The 25,475-nt window shown below is 47.5% G+C and overlaps 1 protein-coding gene across 1 annotated transcript in view; it reads right to left on the reverse strand.

The window, feature by feature from the left end:
• Nucleotides 1-22,929, reverse strand: part of WDR87 (WD repeat domain 87) — a 23,513-nt gene extending 584 nt beyond the window's left edge. The window contains exons 1-5 of the mRNA XM_072615541.1: nt 22,818-22,929; nt 17,229-17,396; nt 12,860-15,735; nt 12,024-12,277; nt 1-6,522 (exon numbers count right to left, since the gene is read on the reverse strand). The exon at nt 1-6,522 is cut by the window's left edge and continues 584 nt beyond it. Of these exons, the coding sequence (XP_072471642.1) occupies nt 1-6,522; nt 12,024-12,277; nt 12,860-15,735; nt 17,229-17,396; nt 22,818-22,895 (9,898 nt within the window). The 5' untranslated portion in view covers nt 22,896-22,929. The remainder of the gene's footprint in view (nt 6,523-12,023; nt 12,278-12,859; nt 15,736-17,228; nt 17,397-22,817) is intronic.
• Nucleotides 22,930-25,475: the final 2,546 nt, after the last annotated feature.

Here is a 25,475-nt window from a genome sequence, read left to right on the forward strand (position 1 = left end):
TCAAAGGTAACTTTTCTACATAGGTGGAGGCACCCTGAGGCAAATCTTGCAAGGATGACATACGTAGAGGCCCCTTGTCCTTGAACACCATTGAAAACCTCTTTGTCCAGCTCTCTGAGTCCCTAGGACGTTTTGTAGTGGCGGAGGGGGTGGTGGAGATCCCAGTAGCCAAAGAGGTGGCTGGAGCAGTGACTGCAGCAGTAGTTGGGATGGCTGTTAATGGCTCTCTCCTGAGCAGAGGCTTAGGCTCCTCTCTCTTGATGGGAGGGATAACCTTCAAGCGCCCTGGGCCTATAGTGATTTTCCTCCTGTCAACCTCAGAAAGGGCAGGTCCTGTGTCAACCAGCTTCCTCTGGGGCAGAGTAATGGCCTGCAGACTGGCCAGGTGCAGCCAATCCATTTGTTTTTCTGAGAGGATCTTGGCTAGCAGCTGGTACAAGTACTGGTAAGTGTCCTGGGAGAGGGGCTCCCGGTCTTGGAGCTTCTGTAGGGTGCTTTTCAGCCAGACTCGATCCATCTGGCTAAGATCCAGGGTGTCATCGGTGAAGTCAAGGTCGGCCACTCCAACCGTGGGTTCTCCCAGCATGATCTGCTGCAGCAGCAGAAACCACTTCCACCGGTCCTCTGTCATCGTCGTCATCGTCTTCTTCTTCTTCTTCTCCTGTTTCTTGGCCACATAAGAGGGGGCCTTGAGCTTTCTGAGTTGGTGGAGCTTCATGAGAGACACTCTTTCCTCCTTTTCTTGACCTCGGGCCTCAGGTTCCAGAACCATCTGCTCCCTAAGCTTCTGAAGCATATGTTTGTGCCGGGCTAAATAGAGTTCCTTCTGGATGTTTTCCCATGAACTGGCAACATCTTGCAAGTCTTCCCATGGAGTTATGACTTCAAGTTTCTTGAAGGTCTTCTGGAACTTCTCTTCTCTCCTTTCCTTGGAGAAAGAAGCTGGCTTCAGAAGCTCTAGCCCCATGTCTTTCTTGGGACCCTTCTCAGCTGCCTTCCAAAAAGGTTTTCCCAAAATGCCTTCCTTTGAGATGAATGGACTCCCTTCTACAGCAATAACATATATGTCTTCCTCCTCCTCCTCTTCCTCCTCCTCCTCCTCTTCCTCCTCCTCTTCCTCCTCCTCCTCCTCTTCCTCCTCCTCCTCCTCCTCCTCCTCCTCCTCCTCCTCCTCCTCCTCCTCCTCCTCTTCCTCCAACTCCGGCCCCTTCTCCAAGGGTTGTTCCTGGCGTTCCCTGGCCTTCTGCTCTTTCCTCAGCTTCATCACCTTCTTAAGTTGTTGAAGCTTCCTCTGAAGCCAATTCAGCCAATTCTTCAGCTCCCGAGTCTCCTTCACCTCCTCCTGGGTCATTTTCAAGCCAGCCTCTTTCTGGAGTTTAGCTTGCTCCGCCATGGCCAGCTTCCATTCCTTCTTGGCCAGTTTCATCTCCCTAGAGTAGATCTTCTTCTCCAACAAGGCCAGCTTGTTCTCCTCCTTGGCCAGCCTCCTCTCCTCATTAGCCAGTCTTTTCCCCTGGTGAGCCAGACTCAGTCGTCTCAAGTCCATTTTCTTCTCCAGGAGGAGATCTTCAGACAGCTTCGCTATCTCTTTATCTATCAGGAGGTCCTCTTCCTCTATCTTCCTGCTCTCTTCCTTGGTCAGCTCTTTCTCATCCTCCATCAGCCCTCTTTCTTTCCGGAGCAGCCTCCTCCCCTGCCGGAGCTTCCTTCTCATTGCTGCCCTTTCCTCTTCAGATTTGGCCAATGCTTCAACTTCCGTCACATCTCTCAGAACCCTGGACAGCTCCCTCCGTCTCTCCTTCCAGAGCTGTCTCATCTGTTCACTCCTTGACTTCCCCTCCTCTGGCTTCAGCCTTTCCTCCTCCAACTCCAACATGGACTCCTCACTCCATTCATCCTTACTCAGGTGGTCACTTTCTTCTGAGGATGATGATTTCTTCCCAGAGCCTACCTGCTTGGAGGATTCACTCACCTCCTCAAGGGCATAAAGTCCTGTGTCCCCAGTCTTATGGAGCTGCTTCTTTTCCCTCCGTATCCTCTTCTTCTCCTGGTGAATCTTCTTCTTCCTTTCCTTCAGCAAAATCCCCTCTATGAAGAGCTCCTTTTTGTCCATGGTCACTGCTTTCTCTTCCTTATTTACTCTCCTCCTCTTTTCCCTGAGGGTCCTCCTCTTCTCTTTTTTGGACAAAAGCCTGTCTTTTCCAATGGACTCCTCATCAGGGCTCAGTGCCATTTCCTCCTTCAACAACATGCGCTTTCTTTGGAGTTTTTCCTTCTCCTCCCGGATCACCTCTGCCTTTTCCTCAGCCAGCTGCTTCTCTTCCAGCAGCAGGTTTTTCTCTTTGGTGGAGAGATCAATTTCTGCCTCCATCAGTTCTGTCTTTTTCCACCTTTTCTTCTGGGTTAATTGGATCTGCTCAGGTGTCAGCTTTTGCTGCTTCTGGAGCCAGACCAGAGTTTTCTCTGGCAGGATCCCCTCTTGCTCCAGGGGCATCCCCTTGTAATACAGCTCATCATCATACAGCCCCTCCTCATATAGTCCCTCTTCATACAGCCCCTCTTCAAATGGCCTTTCTTTAGATAGCCCCTCCTCATACAGTCCCTCTTCATACGGCCCCTCTTCAAATGGCCTTTCTTTGGATAGCCCCTCCTCATACAGTCCCTCTTCATACGGCCCCTCTTCAAATGGCCTTTCTTTGGATAGCCCCTCCTCATACAGTCCCTCTTCATACGGCCCCTCTTCAAATGGCCTTTCTTTGGATAGCCCCTCCTCATACAGTCCCTCTTCATATGGCCCCTCTTCAAATGGCTTTTCTGTGGATAGCCCCTCCTCATACAGTCCCTCTTCATACGGCCCCTCTTCAAATGGCCTTTCTTTGGATAGCCCCTCCTCATACAGTCCCTCTTCATACGGCCCCTCTTCAAATGGCCTTTCTTTGGATAGCCCCTCCTCATACAGTCCCTCTTCATACGGCCCCTCTTCAAATGGCCTTTCTTTGGATAGCCCCTCCTCATACAGTCCCTCTTCATACGGCCCCTCTTCAAATGGCCTTTCTTTGGATAGCCCCTCCTCATACAGTCCCTCTTCATACGGCCCCTCTTCAAATGGCCTTTCTTTGGATAGCCCCTCCTCATACAGTCCCTCTTCATACGGCCCCTCTTCAAATGGCCTTTCTTTGGATAGCCCCTCCTCATACAGTCCCTCTTCATACGGCCCCTCTTCAAATGGCCTTTCTTTGGATAGCCCCTCCTCATACAGTCCCTCTTCATACGGCCCCTCTTCAAATGGCCTTTCTTTGGATAGCCCCTCCTCATACAGTCCCTCTTCATACGGCCCCTCTTCAAATGGCCTTTCTTTGGATAGCCCCTCCTCATACAGTCCCTCTTCATACGGCCCCTCTTCAAATGGCCTTTCTTTGGATAGCCCCTCCTCATACAGTCCCTCTTCATACGGCCCCTCTTCAAATGGCCTTTCTTTGGATAGCCCCTCCTCATACAGTCCCTCTTCATACGGCCCCTCTTCAAATGGCCTTTCTTTGGGTAGCCCCTCCTCATACAGTCCCTCTTCATATGGCCCCTCTTCAAATGACCTTTCTTTGGGTAGCCCCTCCTCATACAGTCCCTCTTCATACGGCCCCTCTTCAAATGGCCTTTCTTTGGATAGCCCCTCCTCATACAGTCCCTCTTCATACGGCCCCTCTTCAAATGGCCTTTCTTTGGATAGCCCCTCCTCATACAGTCCCTCTTCATACGGCCCCTCTTCAAATGGCCTTTCTTTGGATAGCCCCTCCTCATACAGTCCCTCTTCATACGGCCCCTCTTCAAATGGCCTTTCTTTGGATAGCCCCTCCTCATACAGTCCCTCTTCATATGGCCCCTGTTCAAATGGCTTTTCTGTGGATAGCCCCTCCTCATACAGTCCCTCTTCATACAACCCCTCTTCAAATGACCTTTCTTTGGATAGCCCCTCCTCATACAGTCCCTCTTCATATGGCCCCTCTTCAAATGGCTTTTCTTTGGATAGCCCCTCCTCATACAGTCCCTCTTCATATGGCCCCTCTTCAAATGGCCTTTCTTTGGATAGCCCCTCCTCAAATGGCCTTTCTTTAGAGGGCCCCTCCTCAGATGGTCTTTCCTCAGATGGCCTTTCCTCAAATGGCCCCTCCTCATGTGGCCCCTCCTCAAATGGCCTTTCTTTAGACAGCCCCTTCTCAAATGACCTTTCTTTAGATGGTCCCTTCTCAGATGGCCTTTCTTTAGACCTCCCCTTCTCAGATGGCCTCTCTTTATATGGCCCCTTCTCAGACGGCTTTTCTTTGGATGGCCCCTTCTCAGACGGCCTTTCTTTGGATGGCCCCTTCTCAGACGGCCTTTCTTTGGATGGCCCCTTCTCAGACGGCCTTGCTTTAGCCGGCCCCTTCTCAGACGGCCTTTCTTTAGATAGTCCCTTCTCAGATGGCCTTTCTTTAGATAGTCCCTTCTGAGACGGCCTTTCTTTGGCTGGCCCCTTCTGAGATGGCCTTTCTTTGGCTGGCCGCTTCTCAGATGGCCTTTCTTTGGCTGGCCCCTTCTCAGATGGCCTTTCTTTGGCTGGCCCCTTCTCAGATGGCCTTTCTTTGGCTGGCCCCTTCTGAGACGGCCTTTCTTTGGCTGGCCCCTTCTCAGACGGCCTTTCTTTGGCTGGCCCCTTCTCAGATGGCCTTTCCTCAGACAGCTGGACCTCATGTAGCCCCTCCTCAAATGCTCTTTCCTTAGCCAGCCCCTTCTCAAATGACCTTTCTTTATATGGCCCCTTTTCAGATGGCCTTTCTTTAGATGGCCCCTTCTCAGATGGCCTTTCTTTAGATGACCCCTTCTCAGATGGCCTTTCTTTAGATGGCCCCTTCTCAGATGGCTTTTCTTTAGACCTCCCCTTCTCAGACAGCCGGACTTCATGTGGCCACTCCTCAGATGGCCTCTTCTCATGCCTCCTCTTCTCACGTGGCCCCTTCTCACGTGGCCCCACCTCAGGCAGCCCCACTTCATGAGGCCATCCCTCCTCATACAACTCTTCTTCATGCGGCCCCTCTTCCTCACTTAATTCCAGCACTGCATACAAGCCACTCTTCTCCAGAGGATGTTCTGTTGTTTCCTGAGGCTGCTTTTCCTTCTCCTGGAGCTCTAATCTTTCCCTTTCCATCTGCTGTTTAGCTGCCCTCTGTGCCCTCTCCTCATGGGCCTGCAACTGGTCTTCCTTGGAGATGTGGCCTCTGTGAACCCTCTTTGCCATATCCCTGGCCATCCTCCTCTCTTCCCTCATTTTGTATTCCCTAGCCAGCCTCATTTTATCCTTGTTCTCCTCCATGCTGTCCTTGAACAGCCTCAAGGCTAGGAGGGCTTTCTCCCCTAAGGCCTCATATTGCTCCTCCTCCTTGTCCCTTAAAAGCATTTCCTCTTCCCTGGCCGGTTCTGCCTTTAATTGGGCCAGCTCTTTCTCTTTCTTGGCCAGCTCTTCCTCTCTCCGGGCCAGCTCTTCTTTTATCTTGGCCAGATCACCTTCTTCCTTGGCTAGTCTCTTCTCCTTCCTGGCTAATCTCTCCTGCCTTCTGGACAGTTTCCACTCATGCCTCTTGAGTTTGGACTCTTGCAAGGTAAGGCCTTCAATATCTGAGAAGAACACTTTCCTTTTCCTGGGCTTCTGAGGACCTACGTCCTCTACCTCAGCCTCTGATTCCTTCTCCTTTTCTTCTAAGACCACACCCTCTTCTTCCTCCTCCCCCTCGTCCTCCTCCTGAGAAGGTGCTAGCAAAGGACATATGGCCTGGAAGAGTTCCCAGCTTGGGGACTGCTTATCCAGCCTCTCCTCAGCCAGGGCCACCATCTTTTGACCCAAATTCTCAACCAAGTCTTCTTGGGAGCCAGAAATTCTCATGTTTGTGAGCCGGCAGATGTCATCCCTCCAGGTTTCATCTTTGCCCTGTTCAAGGTAGTCAGACTTCCTCTTCTTTTCGTCCCTTTTCTCTTTGCCCTTCTCTGATTCTTTCCTCTGGTCTTCATAGTCTTCCCCCTCCTCTTCCTCCTCCACCCTCTTCCCAGCTTTGCTCTTCTTTTTCTTTGCCACTTTGGCTCGCTTCTTTAGGGGCATCTCCTTGAAAGCCTTCATGATTTTCTTCATCTGAACCCGCCTCATGACCTTCAGGCTTACATCGACATAATCTCCCAGGTGTTCTGGACTCTGATAATCCTGTGGCATCGGTTTCTGGGACTCCTGACTCTCCTCCCTGGATTTTCTCTGTGTCTTGCTCTGAGGAGGCTGAGTGGTTGACACGACTGATTGGAGGTTGACAGTCCCCTTACTCTCAGAGACATCCAAGGATGACTTGCTACTTTCCAAGCTAGAGGATTTGAAGGGCTTTTCGCCATCTGGACTTCCAGCTCTGGACCTCTTGAGGGCATCCAAAGACTTAGCATTGAGTCTTGCTGCAGGAAAACACAAATGAAAACACATGCATGATGTGAGGAATGAGAGAACCTGTCCCAAGTCTAGGGTAAACTGGGAGGAACCCCTAAATGGTCAAGAGCCAAAGACACAGCCTATCTCTGTCTATAAGTCCAAAGCTAAGGAAACTGATGCCTGGTAGGCTTCTTCATTGAGCAAAACTTATCAGTAAGCCCCTACTGGACTAGAAAGTATGAAACCAAAATGATAAATAGAGTCTTCCTGGACTTGTCCTTTTCCCTTACATCCAACAGTCATTTGTCCAGTCTAATCAATTCTGTCTGCTAGGTGGTGCCACAGTGCATAGAGTGCTGGGCTTGGAGACAGAAAGGCTCATCTTCCTGAGTTCAAATCTGGCCTCAGACACTAGCTGGGTAACTCTGTTCACCCTGTTTGCCTCAGTTTCCTCATCTGTAAATGAGCTGGAGAAGGAAATGACAAAGCACTCCAATATTTTTGCCAAAAAGAAAAAAAAAACAATCCAAATAGGGCCACGGAGAGTCAGACATGACTGAAACTACAATTAATTCAGTCATATCACAACTTCTGTCTCTTTTTCTCTCCTTCTGTGGCCATCCCATGGCTAATACCTCTTCTATCTAGGCTTCACTTTCTTCTTACCAGCATCTGAATCAGAGACCATGTCTTGCTGAACTTAACTATTTCAGGTCTGGGACTCTCACCCTAGCCCCCCCCCCCCTTTTTTGATTTCCAAACTGGCTCCCTGGCTATTTCCCATCTTCAACATTTTATCGTCAATCCTTCATCCTTGGACCCTTATGCAGGCTGTCCCTTGTGTCTGGATTAGAGTCCTTCCTCAACTTTCCCTCTTAAAAACCTTAGAGACTCAGCTCTCAAACTCTCCCAGGGTACAGGTGCTTTCCACCCCACCCTCCCAACTCCCTTTTAGGTACCTGGTATTGCCTTATCTATAGTCTTTCTAATGGGAGGATTATTTCTTTGGATAAGCCAAGTCTAGCTCAGTATCTTGCATATGGTAGGGACTTGACAAATGTTTGTAGAATTGAATTAAATGGAATGGGAAGGCAAGCAAGATGTCCAGAGGACATTTAGCTGCTGTCAAGGAATTCGACCAGGCTAGTGAAGGACCTGGCAAAGGGGACTGTTCACAACATCACCAGTGACTGTGGAAAGATCCTGGACCAATGGAGAGGTGGACGAGGTGGGGGAGAAGGTCAATGTTTTGATAACTCTAATTCAATATAATTTGTTTCCTTTTTAATCCTATACATTTTATTTATTGTGATGTTAGGGTATTATATTAATAATCAATATATTAATTATTATTTAGTATAGTTTAGTTTTTAAAAAATTATTTTGAGGAGTCTATACGGTCTCTTCCAGACTGTCACAAGGTTCCATAACACAAAAAAGGTTAAGAACCCCTGGTTTAGACTAAGTGTGAAAAGTCTTTGAAAGCTACTAGATAGAGTGAAATGGTAGCAGTCTCCAAGTGTGCCCAATAGGATAAAATTCTTAGTCATATCTCTAAGGATTTTCCTTCCAGAAATTACTACTGTAATTTTTGAGAAGCAAAGGTTGGGCTGAATTGTGGCAAAGAAAGGAGAGTCCTTAAGGACAACCACTGACACTCTCTCCTCACTTTAGCACACTTAGCTGGCCAGAGTTTCATTTTTTTGGTTGTTTATCCTTCCTTCCTTCCTTCCTTCCTTCCTTCCTTCCTTCCTTCCTTCCTTCCTTCCTTCCTTCCTTCCTTCCTTCCTTCCTTCTTCTTTCTTTTTAACACTTATTTTTTTAAGAAAATATTGAGTTTTAAATTCTCTCCCTCTTGCCTACCCTTTCCTCACCCATTAAGAATGCAAACAATAGGATTTCAACTATACATCTGAAATCACACAGAACTTTTTTGGCTGCAGTTTCAGAACTGGAACCAAGGGCATCTTCAGAAAGCCTTGGTCAGCCTCTTGCCTGCCTTACTCTTCACTTGACTCTTAAGGCAATGGTGTTCAGTGGAGAAGATACTGATACTCCTCCCACCCTTAGAACATTCTTATCTTCACCCCATTAAGTAGTGCCCCCTTGTTCTTGGTGAGAATCAGAGCCAAAATAGAAAGTCCTCTTCACTGGTTCCTCTACCCTTTGAAGGACGAAGTTATCTTCAAAGCAAATCAAAAAGACCCAAGTTGTTTTGCTTTTGGCAGAGAGAGACAGTTCTGGCAGAGGATGCCTGGATAAGTCCATCATTATTGCTTCATATTGCCTCTGTTCAAGGCTTATGATGCTTTCAAATTTTTCATCAATTTCCTCTTTCTGGCCAGGTGGTCTGTAGTATAATTTGGTGACAGTAGTCATTGTTTCTATTGATCTCCACGCCAAAGCTCACTTCTAAACTTCCTCCATCTGGTTCCTGGGAGTTCCTCACGTGAAATATCCAATACTACTGTTCTTTTGAAGACAGTATAGCCTTTCAAAGTAAGTGGGTCTCATCCCATCCGGTCTAGGGCACCCAAAGTGCTAGCTCATGAATATTCTTGTCTTCAGGTTCAAAACTACTCACAGTAATGCTCTTTTACTCCCATCCACTGCATTTTCCCTTTTGGGAGAAGTATTATGTATCATGTGATCTCATATTGCTATGAAAGTGAAAATTTTATTTAAAATAGAAAGCCTTGTGATATGAAGGAAACAGCAAACAGCATGTGCATCCAATTTGGCAAATACTATTCCCAAACACTTCCTTTGGTCCTCCGAAATCCCAGTGCTTGAGCTAGCAATACGAATTCTGAACCTTTATCACTCTCCACCATTAGATGAACACAGGAGTTACATTCAAGTGTCTCTGTTGGGTGGATGGTGTCTCTTGTCACTGGGCAATTGAGTCTCCATGGGTGTTGCAGCTACAAAGTCCCATAGATAGAGATTTCAAGTGCTAAGTGGTTGCATCAAATCTCTTTTGTTTTGAGAATATTGGTGATATTTATCTTGCTTGTTCAGGCTTTTAAAAATTGCTTTGTGGTTCTTGGTTATGTTCCAAATGAATGAGGTTGTCAGATGAGCTAATTTCCATTACTACATGGAAAAAAATATCTTCCATCACATTCCCCTTCCCAGACTTTGGGAAACAGTGAAAGAGAGAAGGACCTGGTATGCTATAGTCCATGGGGTCACAAAGAGTCAGACATGCCTGTATGAATGAACAGCAACATTCCTTCCATCACGTTATCTTTCTGTTGGGACTTCTTATGATTAAAATTAACCTATTCAGACCTGTGTGCTAGAGGCTGATTCTCAAATCAGATACCAGATTCTTCACTGATGTGGCTGGATGTCAGATTGACCTTGAATATCCCAGAGTTCATAACTCTTTTTAAATTCTGAGCAATATCATTGGGGTGGACCTTGAAGTCATTGGTTGCAATGGTAATCCATGTGGTAATCATTTCTTGTTTCCACAATGAAGTGCTGTGAGCCCACTGGATATGTAATTGGCAAACGGTGGTTTTTCCCAGTTGTACAGATCTTGGTTCCTCTCCAGGCAGCCCTCCAGCCCCACCCCACCCCCTTCCCTTTTCTCTATTAGAATGTAAGCAAGGGCAGGTACAGTCCTTTCTGTTATTCCCAGAATTCAGCACAGTGCTTGGCACATTGTAAGAGCTTCATAAATGCAGTTCAACTCCTGACTGATAGATTTCTTTTGCCCAGAGCAAGCTATTCTGGGAGTTAGGGAGACGGGTTGAAATCCTGCTACAGTCACTTACTGTGTGACCCTGGGCAAACGAGTGTACCACGTCATCAGATCTGTTGGCAGCAGGTGTGGAAATGTACCAAAAACTGCCCTCTGCCAGTGAGATGGAATGTTCCCTGCAGCCATAGCTCCCGTGGGCCCTTTTCCTTCTCTCTCCTCACTCTGACTCTTAACCAGAAAGGTTCCTCTTCTTGCCTGCTCTCCTACACATTTTCTTGGCACCATTGCCCAATTTTGTGGCAGGTAGGGTGGGTGGGAGGATAGGCCGGAAACATGGGCTGATGGCAGCTGCTCAGACTTTTACATACTCTTCCTTCTCTCTCTGAATTTGTGTTAGGATCTTGCTCTTGGTGGTTATTCATACATTGGTCACCAGGGTGCACCATAGTTCATAGAGCGCTAGACAGCCTTCTGAGTTCAAATTCAACTTCAGACATTTCTCAGCTGTGTGACCCTGGACAAATTACTTGCTGCCTATGTTCCTCAGATCTCTAAAATGAGGAAATTAGATATGATGTCTTCTCAGGTCCCTTTCATATGATTTTATGAATGGTTGGGCCCCTGACAGAAATAATGAAGTCAAAAGGAAAATGTAGGTTTGGAAGGAATGATAATGAAGCTCCATTTTTAAGTTGGAATGAACCTTCTAATCTGGTCCAATCCCCTCTTTTTACAAAAAAGGAAAATGAGACCTGAAAAAGATTACATGGAAGGAAATCAGCATACCTACTGTGTGCTGGGCACTGTGTTAAGCAAGCACTTTACAAATAGGTTCTCATTAGATCCTCACAAAGACCCTAAGAGGGAGGTTTTCTCCATTTTACAGATGAAGAAACTGAGGAAAATGAAAGCAAAATGACTTGCTTTAACATCACAGCTGGTTAGTGCATGAAGCTGGTTTTGAACTACAATCTTCTGGACTCTAGGCCCGGGCCTCTATCCACTGGGCCACCAACTACATGGCATGAGACCTAGGTGACTGACACAGCTTACCCTAATGCCCCAGAGGCAATGTAGCTGAGACTCAAGTCCCCAGTACCCTGCCTCCAAATCTAGCTCTTGTGGTTGGTTGCTTTGGGCTGTTTACAAGGCCCTCTCAGGGTCCTTCTGGTTCTAATCTGTGGGCAAGTGTATGACAACCTCTCATTCTACAGACAAGGATCCTGAGGGGGAACAAACTTGTTCTAAGTTAGGAGAGTAAGGGGCAGAGAGAGTTTTGAACCTGTGTTCTCTGGCTCCCCAGGAAGGCCTGTTTCCATTGTACTAGACCTCTACATTTGAGGTGCTGGTGACATATTGAGGCCATGGCATACTCCAGGCTGGAAACCAGGGGAGAGGTCAGACCTAGAGATGGAGACTCAGGAGTCAGGAAGCAGGACAGAATGAAAGCACCTGTCTACAGAGGGGGGAAATGTCAGCCCTAGGCTACACTGGGAAGAGGGAGAAGGACCAGGGAGGGAGCCAGAGAAGGAGCCCTGAGAGGCAGGGAGGAGGCAAGAGAGAGTAGGGACCTCAGGGGCTCCAGGATGAAAAGATTTGTTAATGATAACAAGAATCATTTGTGTGGTGTGTGTTCTCATTTGACCTTCACAACAGTCTTGTAAGGTAGGTACCCACTTTACAGAGGAGGAAACAGAGTTCACTGGAGGAGGAGGTGGTCAGCAGAAACAAAAGTTTTTGTCCTGCAGAAGACCTTTCCTTGAATCCTCCCTTTTCTGTACGACGTCCCCTCCTTTCTCTGTCTTCCTGTGGGCCCTTCCCTGGATGGCTTTCTCCTTTTCAACCTCCCTGTAGAGATGCAGTATACCTGCCCCATACCTGCCCTTCGGCTGAGATCCTTCTGTTTCTTTTGGCTTTTGCCAATATCGGAATCAGAAAAGGACGGGGTCCTCTTGAAGGCTGGGTGCTCAGAGAGCATTGTTGGGTCTGAGGATAACGACATTTTCATTTTACTGTAGAGAGGGGTCAGGTCATTACTGAGCTGGTGCTCTACCATTTCTGTTAGGTTGTGAAGGTCATGGAGCCTCATCCCCAGCAGCTGGTCCAAGGACTCATCTCCGATCTTCTCCTGCCTGGGGAGAACAAGGTGGAGGAAGTGATGCCCTGGGGCTAAGGGAGGGGGTTCTGGGCCTGAGGTGAGCCCTGGGGGATGAGGAGAGGGGACCAGGGAGGAGAGAGGCACCCAGGAAGAGAAGAGAGGGGGAATAGAACAAGGGTAGGTGGGGAGAGGAAGGAAAGAGGATGAGGGGTGAATGGAAGGAACGACAGGCCACTTAGGGAGAGGATGGACATTCCCTCACTAGGATGTTATTGGGGAGCAATCCTAGGATTATCCACGAACAGTAAGAAGGGACCTTAGAGGACTTGCTATTCCAACCTCATTTAAAAATATGGATATAGATATAGATGTATAGATAAGGAAACTGAGACCAGTGTAGTGCTTTGCTCAAGGTCTCATAAGTAGTGTCAGAGGTGAGTTTGGAACCCAGGTCCTCTGACTTCTTTCTCCCCTACCCTGCTGACTCCCTCATGGGATGGCCTTAAGTTACAAAGTCCTGCCCAGTCATTCCCTGGGAGGAGGTAAATTAAGGCCCAAGTACAAGGAGAAGGGAAAAATCAGAGAAAGCCAAGCTCCTGAACTCTCCATTACTTACTGCAGCCCTCGGAAGGTCTCCCGGTTCCGGAGCAGACCCAATAAGGAAGCCTTGTCACGGATGCCCGTGAGGTTCCCTATGAGCTGCCAGGCCTTCAACTGCACTTTCTCATCCCCATCCAACAGCCCACGGATCAGGGGGATAGCAAAGAGGTGACTGATGAGGCCAAGCCGCTCCAGGCCCTCCCAGGCTTCCCTGCGGATTTCAGCCTCGGAGTGGGATGTGTCCTCCAGCAGTTGCCGAGCCACTTCTGAGCGTAGCCCTGGCAGCACATCATAGCTAGCAAAAATCTGTGCCAGGACTTTGATGCACTGCTTGTATTTCTCAGGTAAGGAGCTGGTCATAATGCTAAGCAGGGTTGTGATGGTGTTGTTGACAGACATGTCACTCATCAGTCGATTTCGATTTTGGTCCTTGAGGTGAGGGAGGATGTCCTGAGGGCCTGAGGACATGGCCCGCCCGGCCAGTTCCTCACTGACCTCGAAATTCAGTTCATCCTCAATTATACTTTCCATAGCAAAGAACCTAAACTTGGACCCATCACAAGTTAGGTCTCTCCGGGTATACTGTAGCCTGCATTGAAGGAAGACGGGGGTACCCTCGGGCCAGAGGAGGGCCCTCACCACTGAGTTAGGGATATAGCCATCAGGGGCAATGAGCCACTTCCGCCCTTGGCCAAAGAACCGCTGCAGCAACCGCATAGGGCGCAATCCATCCCAAAGTGCCAACTCTTCTTGGGTGAGGATGGTCAGGGGAGCCTTCTGTTCCTCTGGGGTTTGGTCCAAGGTGAAAATAACCTTGCGTTTCCTCTTCTGAGACTTGCTCTTCAGGGCTATTTGGCCATCAATCTCTTCCACCACATGGGGGACAGTATGGTCAAAAGCAATGGTCCGCAAGTTGGGCAGGGCATTTAGCCCCCGGAGTTTCTGTACCCCTTCACCTAGGTAGACGTAGTGAGGCAGGAACACAGTCACAAAGGACAGAAAGAAGCTGGGCAAGAAGGGTTTGGCCACTTGTTTCACTTCATCTTCAAGGTTCAGGCCAGCCAAATGGTTGAGCCGGGAAAGAGGGAGCAACTTCATACAAGATACCAGGTAGATACAATTGTTGAAAGTGAGGAGAAGATCTCCTCGTTCGTTGGCGAAGCAAACTGGGCCAAACTGCATGGTGGAGCTGAATCTGGCCACAGGATTGCCTCGCATGTCCCAGAGGCCCACAGTGCCATCGCTGGCTCCCGTGGTGAAGATCTTCAGGCTCAGGCAGATATCAAAGGAGACAATCGGGTATTTATGCAGGGGCAGAGTCTCTCGGAAAGATGAATCTTCACTCATTTCAGGGGATACCAGGAAGTTACAATATTTCCAAAGCCGAAGGCGACTGTCATCGGTGATAGCACCCACAGACTTGGGCATCAGTACTAGGTGGTAGATGTGGCAGCTGCTTAGGATGCTGGTGAAGGCAGACAGACTCACCTTGAAGTCCTCCAGAATGACCTCTGAAAGGTGTACATAGTGGTCCATGCCATAAGAGCATATCAAGGTGTTCTCCCTTGAGCTGGTGGGTGACCCCCTCAGGGTGGAGATGATTAGGACTGGTCCAATGTGCATGTATTTCTCAGTGCGGGCACAGTTATGCTGGGACAATACACTCACGATGCCACTCTGGTAGCCGCAGTATATCAGTCCATCTATACCACAGCCCAGGTGAGGCTGCCCGTACGCCATGCATTGTATTTGATCTTCAGGGTTAGTACAGGTCTGCAGTATATATTTGGGTATAGATGGGCACTTGGTGGTATCAAAAATGATCACATTGGCATTTCCCAAGGCCACAAACAACTCCCAGCGCTCAGGGTCATAGGCCCAGGCAACAGCGTTGTCTAGGGCTGCAAAGGGCCAGGTGAGGAACAGGAGGTTACCAGTGATAGGACACAGGAAGCGGAAGAGGCCATCCTCAGTGTGGCAGAAGATGAGGGTCCGGTTCTCCCCACAGTTGATGCGTTCCAGATGCTGAGGGGTGCCCCCGCAGTTGTTAAAGAGCTGGTAGAAACAAGACATGTGGTACAAGAAGAAGGTGTGCTGGGTATGGCAGAAGAAGGTGTTGTCATCGATGAACTGTAGATGGAGCAGCTCATCCTCACAGATGCTCAGCCGGCGCAATAGCCGGCCCGAGGTCAGGTGCCATTCTTTTACCAGGCCTTCGCCCCCTGCTGTCAGCAGTGTGTGGATCTTGGCATGGTTGTGCACCAGTACCACAGGGCCTGAATGGGCCTGGAAGCTGATGAAGGACTGCCGGTTGATGCTGTGGTCCAGATTCCAGATGAGGATCTGCCCAGCCTGATTGCCTCCAAAGAGGTACCCCTCAGTGGAGCAGGTGCAGCAGCAAGTCAAGGAGTGCCCACTGGTGGGGGATGAAAAGGCTTGTAGTTCCTCCAGCTGCCCCTGGCCCCGCCACACGAGCACACGCAGAAAGCTCTCGCACATAGCCAGGATGGAATTCCATGGCCCGTCCAGGCTGATCCCCTGCACCCTCTCACTGCCCGACATGCTGACGATCTGCTGGATGTGCAGACCCTTCCCTCCGGGCTCGATGATCCAGGTGACCAGAGCCCCTGTGATACCCGACAGCAGCACATCTGCTTTTGGGTCGTAGGCAAGGCAGCTGATGGAGAAGCGGCAGGGGATCATGGAGCGCATCTTGAAGCCAAGGCTGTGGTCCCCAAAGACCCTCAGAAACAAGTCTCCACAGTAAGCGATCAGCACACGGTGGGTGTCTGTGTGTACCAGGGCCTGGACCGGGGGCAGACGATCTAGCTTGGGCACGTCTCTCTTCTCCACTGACTGATGACCTGTTTTTTGGTACACCCACACCACTGACTTGGAGGGGACAAAAGAAAGAAAAAGGAAGGCGATAAGCATTTATTAAGCACCTGGGTGCCAGGCGCTATTCTGAGTGGTTGACAAATATCATCTCATTGGAGTTGGGGAGCTAGGTGCTGCTATTATCATCCCCATTTTACAGATAAGGAAACTGAGGCAAACTGAAGTGAAGTGAATTGCCTGGCCCAATTCCTGCATTTAGAGAAGAGGGAAGTGAGGCACCAAGAGGGGAAGTAGTACTGAACTTGGGAGATGGGAAGATCTGGGTTCCAATCCTGCCTCAGAAACAATCAGACCCTAGGATCATAAAGTAAGAGGACCTCAGTAGCCCGATCATCCAGCTTCCTTATCTTACAGGTGAAGTAACGGAGGACCCTGGAGGTGAAGTGACTTCCTCAAGGTCACAAATGGAATCAGTCAGTCAATAAGCATTTATTAAGCTCCTGCTGTGTGCCATCCACTATGTCAGGTACTGGGGATACAAGAAAGGCAAAAGATAGTCCTTGCCCTCAGGAAACTTATAGTCTGACAGTGGGGGTGATGTGCAAACATCTATGGATAAACAAACTGGATAAACTGGATGTCATTAACAAGGGGAAGGCACCGAAATTAAGGGGGGGTGGGGAAAGGCTTTCTGTAGGCAGTGGGATTTTAGCTGGGACTTGAAGGAAGCCTGGGGGTGGAGATGAGGCTGGAGAGGATTTCAGAAGCAGGATGAGCAAGACATGTGACATCCCTGGGCCTCAGTCTTCCTCTCTGTAAATTTGAGGGCTCTCAGGTTCCCTCCAGCTTTTGATCTATGACTGTCAGAGGCAGGGATTGGACCCAGGTCTCTTTGAGCTCTCCATCTGTGAAGTGACTTGTGTAGGGTCGCAAACAGGCTATAGTAAGTCATTGAGCCCAGGTATTCTGGCTCATAGACCAGGGGTTTCTCTGTGACCTCCTCCCCACCCTCCCAAGACCTGGGCTACTGGATTGTGTCCCCACCTCTCATCTCCTCCTTTCTGATTCATCTTTCATAGGCTGTCAGATTAATCTTCCAAGGTACAGCTTGGATTGTGCCTGAGGCAGCCTAATGAACAGGGGCAGGGTGTTGTACAATATGGCCCTGGGCAGGGGGACAGAGAGGTAAACAGGCTTTCTTTGTAGGTGCCTAGAGACAGGAAGTCTGGTGGGGATGGTACAGAAATGGTACAAAGGAATGGACTGAGAAGCACATAGTAGGTCTATAACTAGAATGGTGAGGGGTGTGTATGTGTGTTGGGGGGGTTGTAGGTTCATCTGGGGTGTGACCCTAGTAGGGGCACACCATGAGATACAAGGTTTCCAAGCAGCTGAAGGAAAGAAGGGCTCCCAGAATGAGGCCACCTTGGCTTAGGGCAAGCAGGGAAGGAAATCCTCAAGCTATCAATACCCTCTAAATTTTCTGCCCTGGAGAAAAGTCCCATTGTCCCACTCTTACTCATGGTTACTCTAGCGGGAAACCTTACCTGTGTATCCTTCTTGCCCATCCGTGCCCAGGAGAGGGAGACAAAGTAGTAGGCATCCAAAGAATAATGACAGATCATTGGCATGTTCTGGGGATAGCGGCTCTCCTTATACACCACCTGGGGAGCGTCATTTAAGACAATCTCGGAGTCCAAAATGTTTTCGTTTTTCTGGGGGAGGAGAGAGAGAAAGAGATGAGAACTTGGGCTGACACGGCCCCCACTCCCCATCCCAGACACGTGGAAAGTTGGCACCTTGAGGTCTTTCCCCTGAATGACTTCTCACACTGGAAGTACCTTCTGCCCTTGTGGTTTCTTTCTGTGATTGGCTGGCTCCTCCCAGAACCTTCATTTTAAGGAGGATGTCCAGGCCAGGCACATCTTCACTCATTTCCAGGTTGCACTCCTGACTCAGGGCTTTTTCTTACCACACTCCTGCTCCTTGTGGGTAGGGACCATCTTTCTTTTTGACTTTGAAAATGTTTAAATAAATGCTCATTGATTTGACTCAATGCAGATCATACATCTAGAACTGGAAGAGACCTTGAAAGTCATCTAGCCAAGCCCCTTACTTTACAGAGGAGGAAACTGAAGCCCCAAAGGTAAAACACCTAGCCCAGAGTCACGAGTAGTAAGGGACAGCCAGGATTCGCTTTTAAATTCAGCCCTAATGGTGTAGTACTCTTGCCTCCAAATGGAAGGAAAGTCCAGTCATGGTGAGTTCATGCATGCATGTGCATGCACACTTGCACACACACACACACACACACACACACATAGAATTAAATGGATGGGGTATAATGAAAAGTGAGCCTGACTTCTATACCATGCTGTTGGTTAGATTGTCTGACATCACACAAGTAAGTGACTGTCAGAGGCAGGATTTGAACCAAATCCAGCCTTCTTGGGCACAATGAAGATCAAGTCTCAGGGTTGAGGAAGCAGTCATCCCCGTGTGTGGACCTCTCCTTTCTAGACTGGGTCACTTGGGCTACCCACCTTCCACTCCAGTTCAGTAAACTCCAGTGATTTCCTATCATCCCTAGGATCAAAGACCATTTGGGCGCCTTACTCAGAGCTTGGTCCCATCCTATCTCTCCTGCCTTATTATACATCATTTCCCTTCACACACTCTTTGGTCCAGACAAACATCTCTCCTTAAATCTCCCATCTCTGAGTCTTTGCATCAGCTTGATCTTCTAAGCCCTCATGCACTCCCTTCTCACCTCTACCTTTTAAAATACTTAATTTCCTTCCAGATTTAGCTTAAGTCCTAACTTCTTCATCTTCATTGGGTCTTTCCTGGTTCTCCAACTGCTTGTGCCTCCCTTCCCCTTCCACCCATATCTCATCCAGGGACATTATCTTGTATTTAAATTTATTATACTTTATTTTTATTCTAAACTTAAGCATCAAAAAAAGAGCATTTCCACTGACACAAAACACAAAGAGGATTGTATTTGAAGCTGAGAGTCTCCATTTCATATCCCTTGCTTTGAAAAATATATATATAACACATTCCGCATATTGTGTCTGAGTTTTCTTTTGAACTTTCCTCTGTTCTTTTCTGTGCATTAAAAAACTCTCAATATCCTTCTTCTTTTTTTTGCATCACTGTTTCTACTTACCTTTACCCAATTATGAGCAGAGAAGAAACAAACCCTTGTAAGAAATAAACATAAACAAGCAAAATGAATTCCCACATTGGCTCATGTCAATAACATATTTTTTTTTCCTTCACCATGAGTCCTCCACCTCTCCATTAGGGGGCAGAAAGCCCTCTACAGTCATAGCTGGTCATTGTATCAGCACTCTTAAATCTTTCAAAGTTGTTTGTCTTTACAATGCTTTTGCCTTTGTGGCAAATAAAATCAATAAAGCTGAAGTGAGACATAGGACTCCAAGCAAAATTAGTTTATTAACAGTGATGTGTATAAGTGTTAACAAAGTGAGTCAGATCAGCAACCTCAGTAAAATCAGGAACCTATTGATTGACATATGACAAAGAAGGGGTCTTGGAAAGGCATGGAATGATTGTCTGTACTAAGAAAGGCGGGCTGGCATTCAGGTGAGGCTAATCATACCCTTTTCTGACAACTAAGGAATATTGTTTTATGGGACTCATTTGAATCTTGTATTTCTTGCTAGGGGATCAAAACTACCAGATTTACTGTCTCTTTGGAACAGATAAAATCCCTCCAAATTTCATAAAGATGGGTGAGGATAGAAGACATATCTTTTGGGGATGGTATTTGTGGGGCTTAAAGATGACAAACAGATGTCCTGGACATATCCCATAAGCTACCAGTATGAGAAATAATACTTTTTCTTTTAATTACTACTTTTACTCAGAGGGAAAGCTAAATTCCTGAGCTCAACTCAAGGACATAGAAAAGTGGCTTTAGGCAGGCACAGATTCAATGATTAAAATCAATACAGCATAAAAATCAATTACATTGTAGAATCAATACAGTAGAAACTCTACCAATGTTAATTATCTTCTCACCTTGTATAAAATGGTGTTCTTATTCAGTTCACTTTACTCTGCTTCAGTTCATACAACTTAGGATTCTTTGAAATCATCTCTTCCACAATTTCTTATAGTACAAGAATATTCCATTGCAATTTTCCATAATTTGTTCAACCTAGAGACTTCTAATTGTTTAAAAGATCATCTAAGCAGAGGTCCCCAAACTTAATCGGCCCCCCTTTTTAGAAAAATTACTCAGTGCCCCCTCCCAATTGACTTTCTTTAGTGCTTTAATGTTTTTGTTTATGTATTGAAATTTGCATCACCCAAGACTGCTACTATCTCCCTGGATCAGTCCAGCACCCTTCAGGAGGCAGCATTGCCCACTTTGGAAACGTATGTAAAAAGCACTCTCTTAGATTACAGTTTTTTCTCCCCCATTCTCTTTTAATTCCCTCTTTGAGCTACAGAATTTTTTGTTTGTTTGTGACTGTGGTATTTTCCTTCCTTGACCAGTCAATTTCCTCTCTCTAGGTTTACTTTTCCTCCTCTCTCAAATAAGATCTTGGTCATGATGTCCTTTAGCCCTCAACATGTGATCCTAAGAATGTCAATATTGAAATGTGGGTCATTATTAATAATAACACCCTTCCCATAAGTTCTGTTATTACCAGTACTGATAAAAGTTGGCAGAAGGTGGATGATACTTTTATCTGAAGGACTAAATCTTTAATGGGAGAATTTCTGGCATCATGGCAGGCTGAGGGAGGAGAGACTTTTGGTTGAGGGTATGTATCATGGTGGTCTTAAGAGGAAAGACAATTTTAGGCAAGGGGATAACACAGCATAGAATGTCATGGGTCTACAGCAGCCCTGGCTTGAGGGCTAGAAGAGTGGGGCTCCAGTATTAGCTCAGCCACCTTTATAACTAGGTCAGTCCATTCTTTGTTTAAATCCTTAGTTTTTCCATCTGTTTGATAGTGTTGGGGGTATAAGCTCAGTTCCATGTGGACAGTCTCGGGCAGGTAAAAGTGAGGACTTCTAAACCTTAGAGTTCTCATGAGGCCCCCCAGGGAATAGCTGGGAATTGAGGTGTGAGACATGGGCTATCTCGTGCATCTCCGCGGGATACATGCTGGGGAGAGCATCCCACCCTTGAGATTGGCCTGGGGTCTGAGCACACCTGTTGTTTACTAGCTAAAGGCTGAGAGCACGCCCAGTATTCACATGCAAACTATGTGGCAGGAGAGCTTAAGTAGGGTCAGGAAAGCCTGAAGGCGCTTTTTGCGCCAAAGGGCCTTTAGAGGGCAGAGGGTCCCTCCCCTCTCCCGCTTCCATTCTCTTACTGTAAGATCTTTGCCTCCTTGGGAGGAGGACTCCTCTCTCTCGAGGAAGAATTCCCCCTGCACATGTAACCAAGACCCTGAATAAAGCCTAACCCTTGTTCGACTCTGGAAAGTCTCTTCTCTCATACGTTTATCCGGTTTGGCCAGCCGAAGACCTGCGACGGGTAAGGAAAGACTTGGGTAGCCCTTAGGCCTCTAGGCCTGACAGATAGGATTTCACTCATGCTCTTGAAGGGCCTTGTCAACTTTGACTTTTAGTGGAAGAGGTGGTACATTAAATACTTAATTGCTGAATGCTGTGCTAAAATTGGGTGTGTACATGCAAGCACAAAAAGAGGGGTTTCCATTGAGAGACCAATATAAGAGGGAAATGGAAAGGTTGGGGTGGGAGGAGAAGGTGGCTGAGACATGATAGCAAAGTCTGGGCCCTTTGTCAAAATGGGGGTTCCAGAAGAAAATCACCAATGCAAAGATCTGCAGGGGCAAAGTTCTCCAAAACTCAGTGTTCTTATCTGTAAAATGGGATAGTATCCAAAAGGCATCATGGAGAAGGAGCTGGCCTTGGAATCAGGCTGGTCTCGAGTGAAGTTGGGCCTCTGAAATGTACTGACTTTGAGATCTGAGGCAGGTCTCCTGCCCTCTCAGTTCTCCATACACTCTAAGTTGCAATGGAGGTAGAGATGTTTGTGAACAGAGTGAGCTCAGAGGAGTCTAGATTTAAACAGAGAAGAGACCTCGAGTTGGCCATCTAATGTAATCCCCTCATTGTACAGATGAGGAAACTGAGGTACAGGAATGTTAAGCAACTTAGGATCGAGGCTTTAGAACTGGAAGTGGACCAGTCCAAATGCCTTGCTTTATAGGTAAGGACACCAAGACCCAGAGAGCGCAAGGGGTTTGCCCAAGGTCATGCAGGTACTAAATATCAAAGGTAAGATTTGAATCCTCTGAATCCAGGGTTCTCTTCACTGATGAAATCTCAGGTCTGAACAAACAAAGTCAATAAAGAACCCAAATAAAAAGTCCCCTAGAGCACTGTTGGGAAGATTGAATGAGACTTCTGTATTTGGCAAACCTTGAATCATGATAGAAATGTTATACTATCAGTGGTAAAGATGCTGGACCCGGAGTCAGGAAAAGAGAGATTTTGATTGGAATGCCTCTTCTGACACTTAGTAGCTGCATGACCCAGACAAGTCACAGTTCTGTACATCCATAAAACAGGGATAGCAAAACAGTGGCACTGATGATCTCAGACTTCTTGTGATGGAATGTTCTCTACAGACCTTCACGTGCTGCGGGAATTCCATTTCTTATTGATGCCTCCCCCCACCCCCAAGTGCCATCTCTTGCAGAATTCCCATCTGTTACCCTCTGGCAGCTCAGGCCACACCTTGGAGGGATGAAGCTTTGCAGAGCTATCTCTTTCCCATTTACATTCTAAACTCAGAGCTGGAAGGGATCTCAGAGGCCAACTGGTCTAAGCTCCTCATTTTACCGACAGGAAAACTGAAATGATTTTTCCCAAGCTCACCCAGGTAATAAGTAGTAGAGGTGGGATTTGAACCCAAGCCCTGTGACTCCACACCCAGCCCATGCCCCAAGCTAGTCTGGAAGGGCTATGAAGTGTCTGCCCTCAGGATAGCTTTGTCATCTGAACCATTCCCAAGCCACCACTCTGCCATCTTGAATTGCTCAGATGTCATTTTTGGCCCCAAGTGCACGGCTTTATGTTTTTGCTTATTAGGTTAAATTACATTAGATTCACTATGTTACCTCTTCTATTTCCCGTTTCTCATTTATAAGAGTTCTCAGAGTTTTCATATCAGGAACAATGTTGTTGTTCACGTCCATGGTATCCTCTTTGTCTTCTCCAGATGTCTCTGACTATAGTACCTAAAGGAGTTTAGTTTCATAAGAAATTAGATTTAGGGGGACCTCAGAGCTCATTGAGTCTAATACTCTTATTTGACAGGCAGGAAAACTGAGTCTCAGAGAAGCAAAGTGAGTCACATAAGCATCTGAAGGTTGGATTTGAACTCAGGTCTTCCTGACTCCAGATCCAGCCCTCTATTCACTGTATCACTTAGCTACTTTGAGATAGAGTTGGAATTTGAACCCATATCAACTATCTCTAAAGTCAAATGCTCTCGTCACTGTGCCACTTTGCTTCCCTCAAAGGGAACTTGAGATTTGGCCATGTAGTGTGGGAAATGTGGAGGGAATGTGGGGAGGGGCCAGTAATGTTGGGAAGGACATCCTTCATGTGCTTCAGGGTTTGGTGGGATCAATGACTCACAGAGGACAGCCAAGAGCACACGGAGAATGAAAGGTGAGGGCACGGTAATCAATGGTCTCTAGAATCTCTTCCACGTCTTGAGATCCACAGGTCTAAAAGGTTACAATGCCACGTCTGCAGCTTTGTGACCCAGACCTCTGGGTTCCCAGACTTTGTTAGCCCTTTGTCTTTGATCTCTGTGAGCTCACACGCCTAGAACCCCGTATGTCACAGATGAGGCTTCCAGCCTCCAGCTAGACAGGGCAGGGCTCAGCCCTGCCAGGTCAGTTCAGGAAGTTATCCTTGCCTCAACTACAGAGTGGCCTCACTGGGTCACCGAAAGAACTCTGACCTCCCAGTTCTTACACTTTCTAGCCTGGATCACCTCTGGGAAAACTGCCTTGTTCCTCTTCCCCAGTCTCAAAGTCTCAGTTTCCTTCTCTGTCAGATGGGAATGATAACATTTGTGCTGACCTCATAGGGTTGATGTGAATAAGTAAGTTCACTGACACCTTTGTCCTCTTTTCTGGTCTGACCACATTTGGACACTGAGAAGCTGAGAGGGTCCTGGAGGAGGATGCTGGTGGGTCGAACTGGAAAGATCCTCAGGAGCCACTGAGTCTGATGCCCTCATTGTACAGATGAGGGAATGAAGGCCCAGGGTCACCCAGGTGAATGTTAGAGGTCCTGGGTCTGAGTCCAGGTCTAGACTTCTGTGCTGTTAGGGGGCCATAGCATTACATGAAGGTTATTTGAAAGAATGAGTGATGCTTCCAGCAGAGGTCAATACCTTATAGTTAGGCACATAGCTGGCATTTAAGGAATGTTTGACTGACTGATCAATTCCTTTGCTCATGGGTTGAAACGGACCAATTCCTGATCACATAGTCTGTGATTCTGGGTGTGTTTAGCCTGGAGTAGAGACAGCTCAGTGGAAACCTGATAGCGGGGTTCAAGTATTTGAAGGCCTTTTATGGGAAGGAATAATTAGAATATTCTACTTGATCCCAGAGGAGCAGTGGGGAACAGCTGCAGGGAGGCAGATAGATTTAGACCAGATGCCAGGAAAAAAACCCTAACAATCAGAAATATCCAAAAAGTCTAGAGGGGGTTCTTTACTAGTGGTGATTTTCCACCACACTGGAATTCTTCTGGCAGAGGCCCGAGGTGGTAGTGAGCTCCCTATCACTAGGGGGACTTCCATCAAAGAGGGGATGACTGCCCAGTATATTATAGGGATTGTTACTCAGATATGGGTTGGACTTGTGTTTGTCCTTCGTTTGTGAAGACCATGTCATCAGAGAAATGATGACATGACTTGCACTTGACTTTGTTTTGAGTGAGGGAGGGCTGTGTAAGGTCATCAGCCTCACTTTCTCCTCCTGAATCATCTAGATCCAGTGACCAGATGTTCATCAGGATGGCTAGAGACAGCCCTGGATGCAATGAGAAACCTTGACCTTTTAGGTTAAGGCCTTTTCAGGTACTCACTTACAGGTGAGGTAATGCCTATTCAGTGAATTGACCTCTCTAAGAAGTAGTCAGGGGATGGCCCCTTTAAATAGAAAAGAATAAATAAAGAAGTCAGGCTGGGAGGGGCAGGAGCCTCAAGACTCTCAGGACCCCTTAGACTAAATGGCTTCTGGGGTCCCTTCCAGCCTGGAGATTCTAGGATTCTGAAGAACATCCCCAGGAACCCTAAAATCAGGATCAGAATGGGAGGTAGGAACCATGGATAGATAAACTTTACTGAAATTGTCACCTGATGCCTCTGCATGGCATGGAGGGAATTCTAGCTTCTCAAAGGTTGTTGTAGGGGAGGGGTGTGTGTGTGTATGTGTGTGTGTGTGTGTGTGTGACAGAGAGAGAGAGAGAGAGAGACAGAAAGACAGACAGACAGAGACAGAGACCGAGAGACAGAGAGAGGAGAGACAGAGTTAAAGAGAGACAGAGAGGGAGGGAGGGAGAGAGAGAGACACACACACACACACACAGACAGAGAGAGAGGAGAGAGACAGACAGACAGAAACAGAGAGAGACAGAGACAGAGAGACAGGGAAAGAGGGAGAGACAGAGGCAAAGAGACAGGGAAGGAAGGAGGGAGAGAGAGACAGAGAGACAGGGAGGGAGGGAGACAGGGGGGGAGAGGGAGAGAT

This window comes from Notamacropus eugenii, chromosome 5 (genome assembly GCF_028372415.1).
Source record: "Notamacropus eugenii isolate mMacEug1 chromosome 5, mMacEug1.pri_v2, whole genome shotgun sequence".
In the NCBI taxonomy this organism is placed as follows: Eukaryota; Metazoa; Chordata; class Mammalia; order Diprotodontia; family Macropodidae; genus Notamacropus; species Notamacropus eugenii.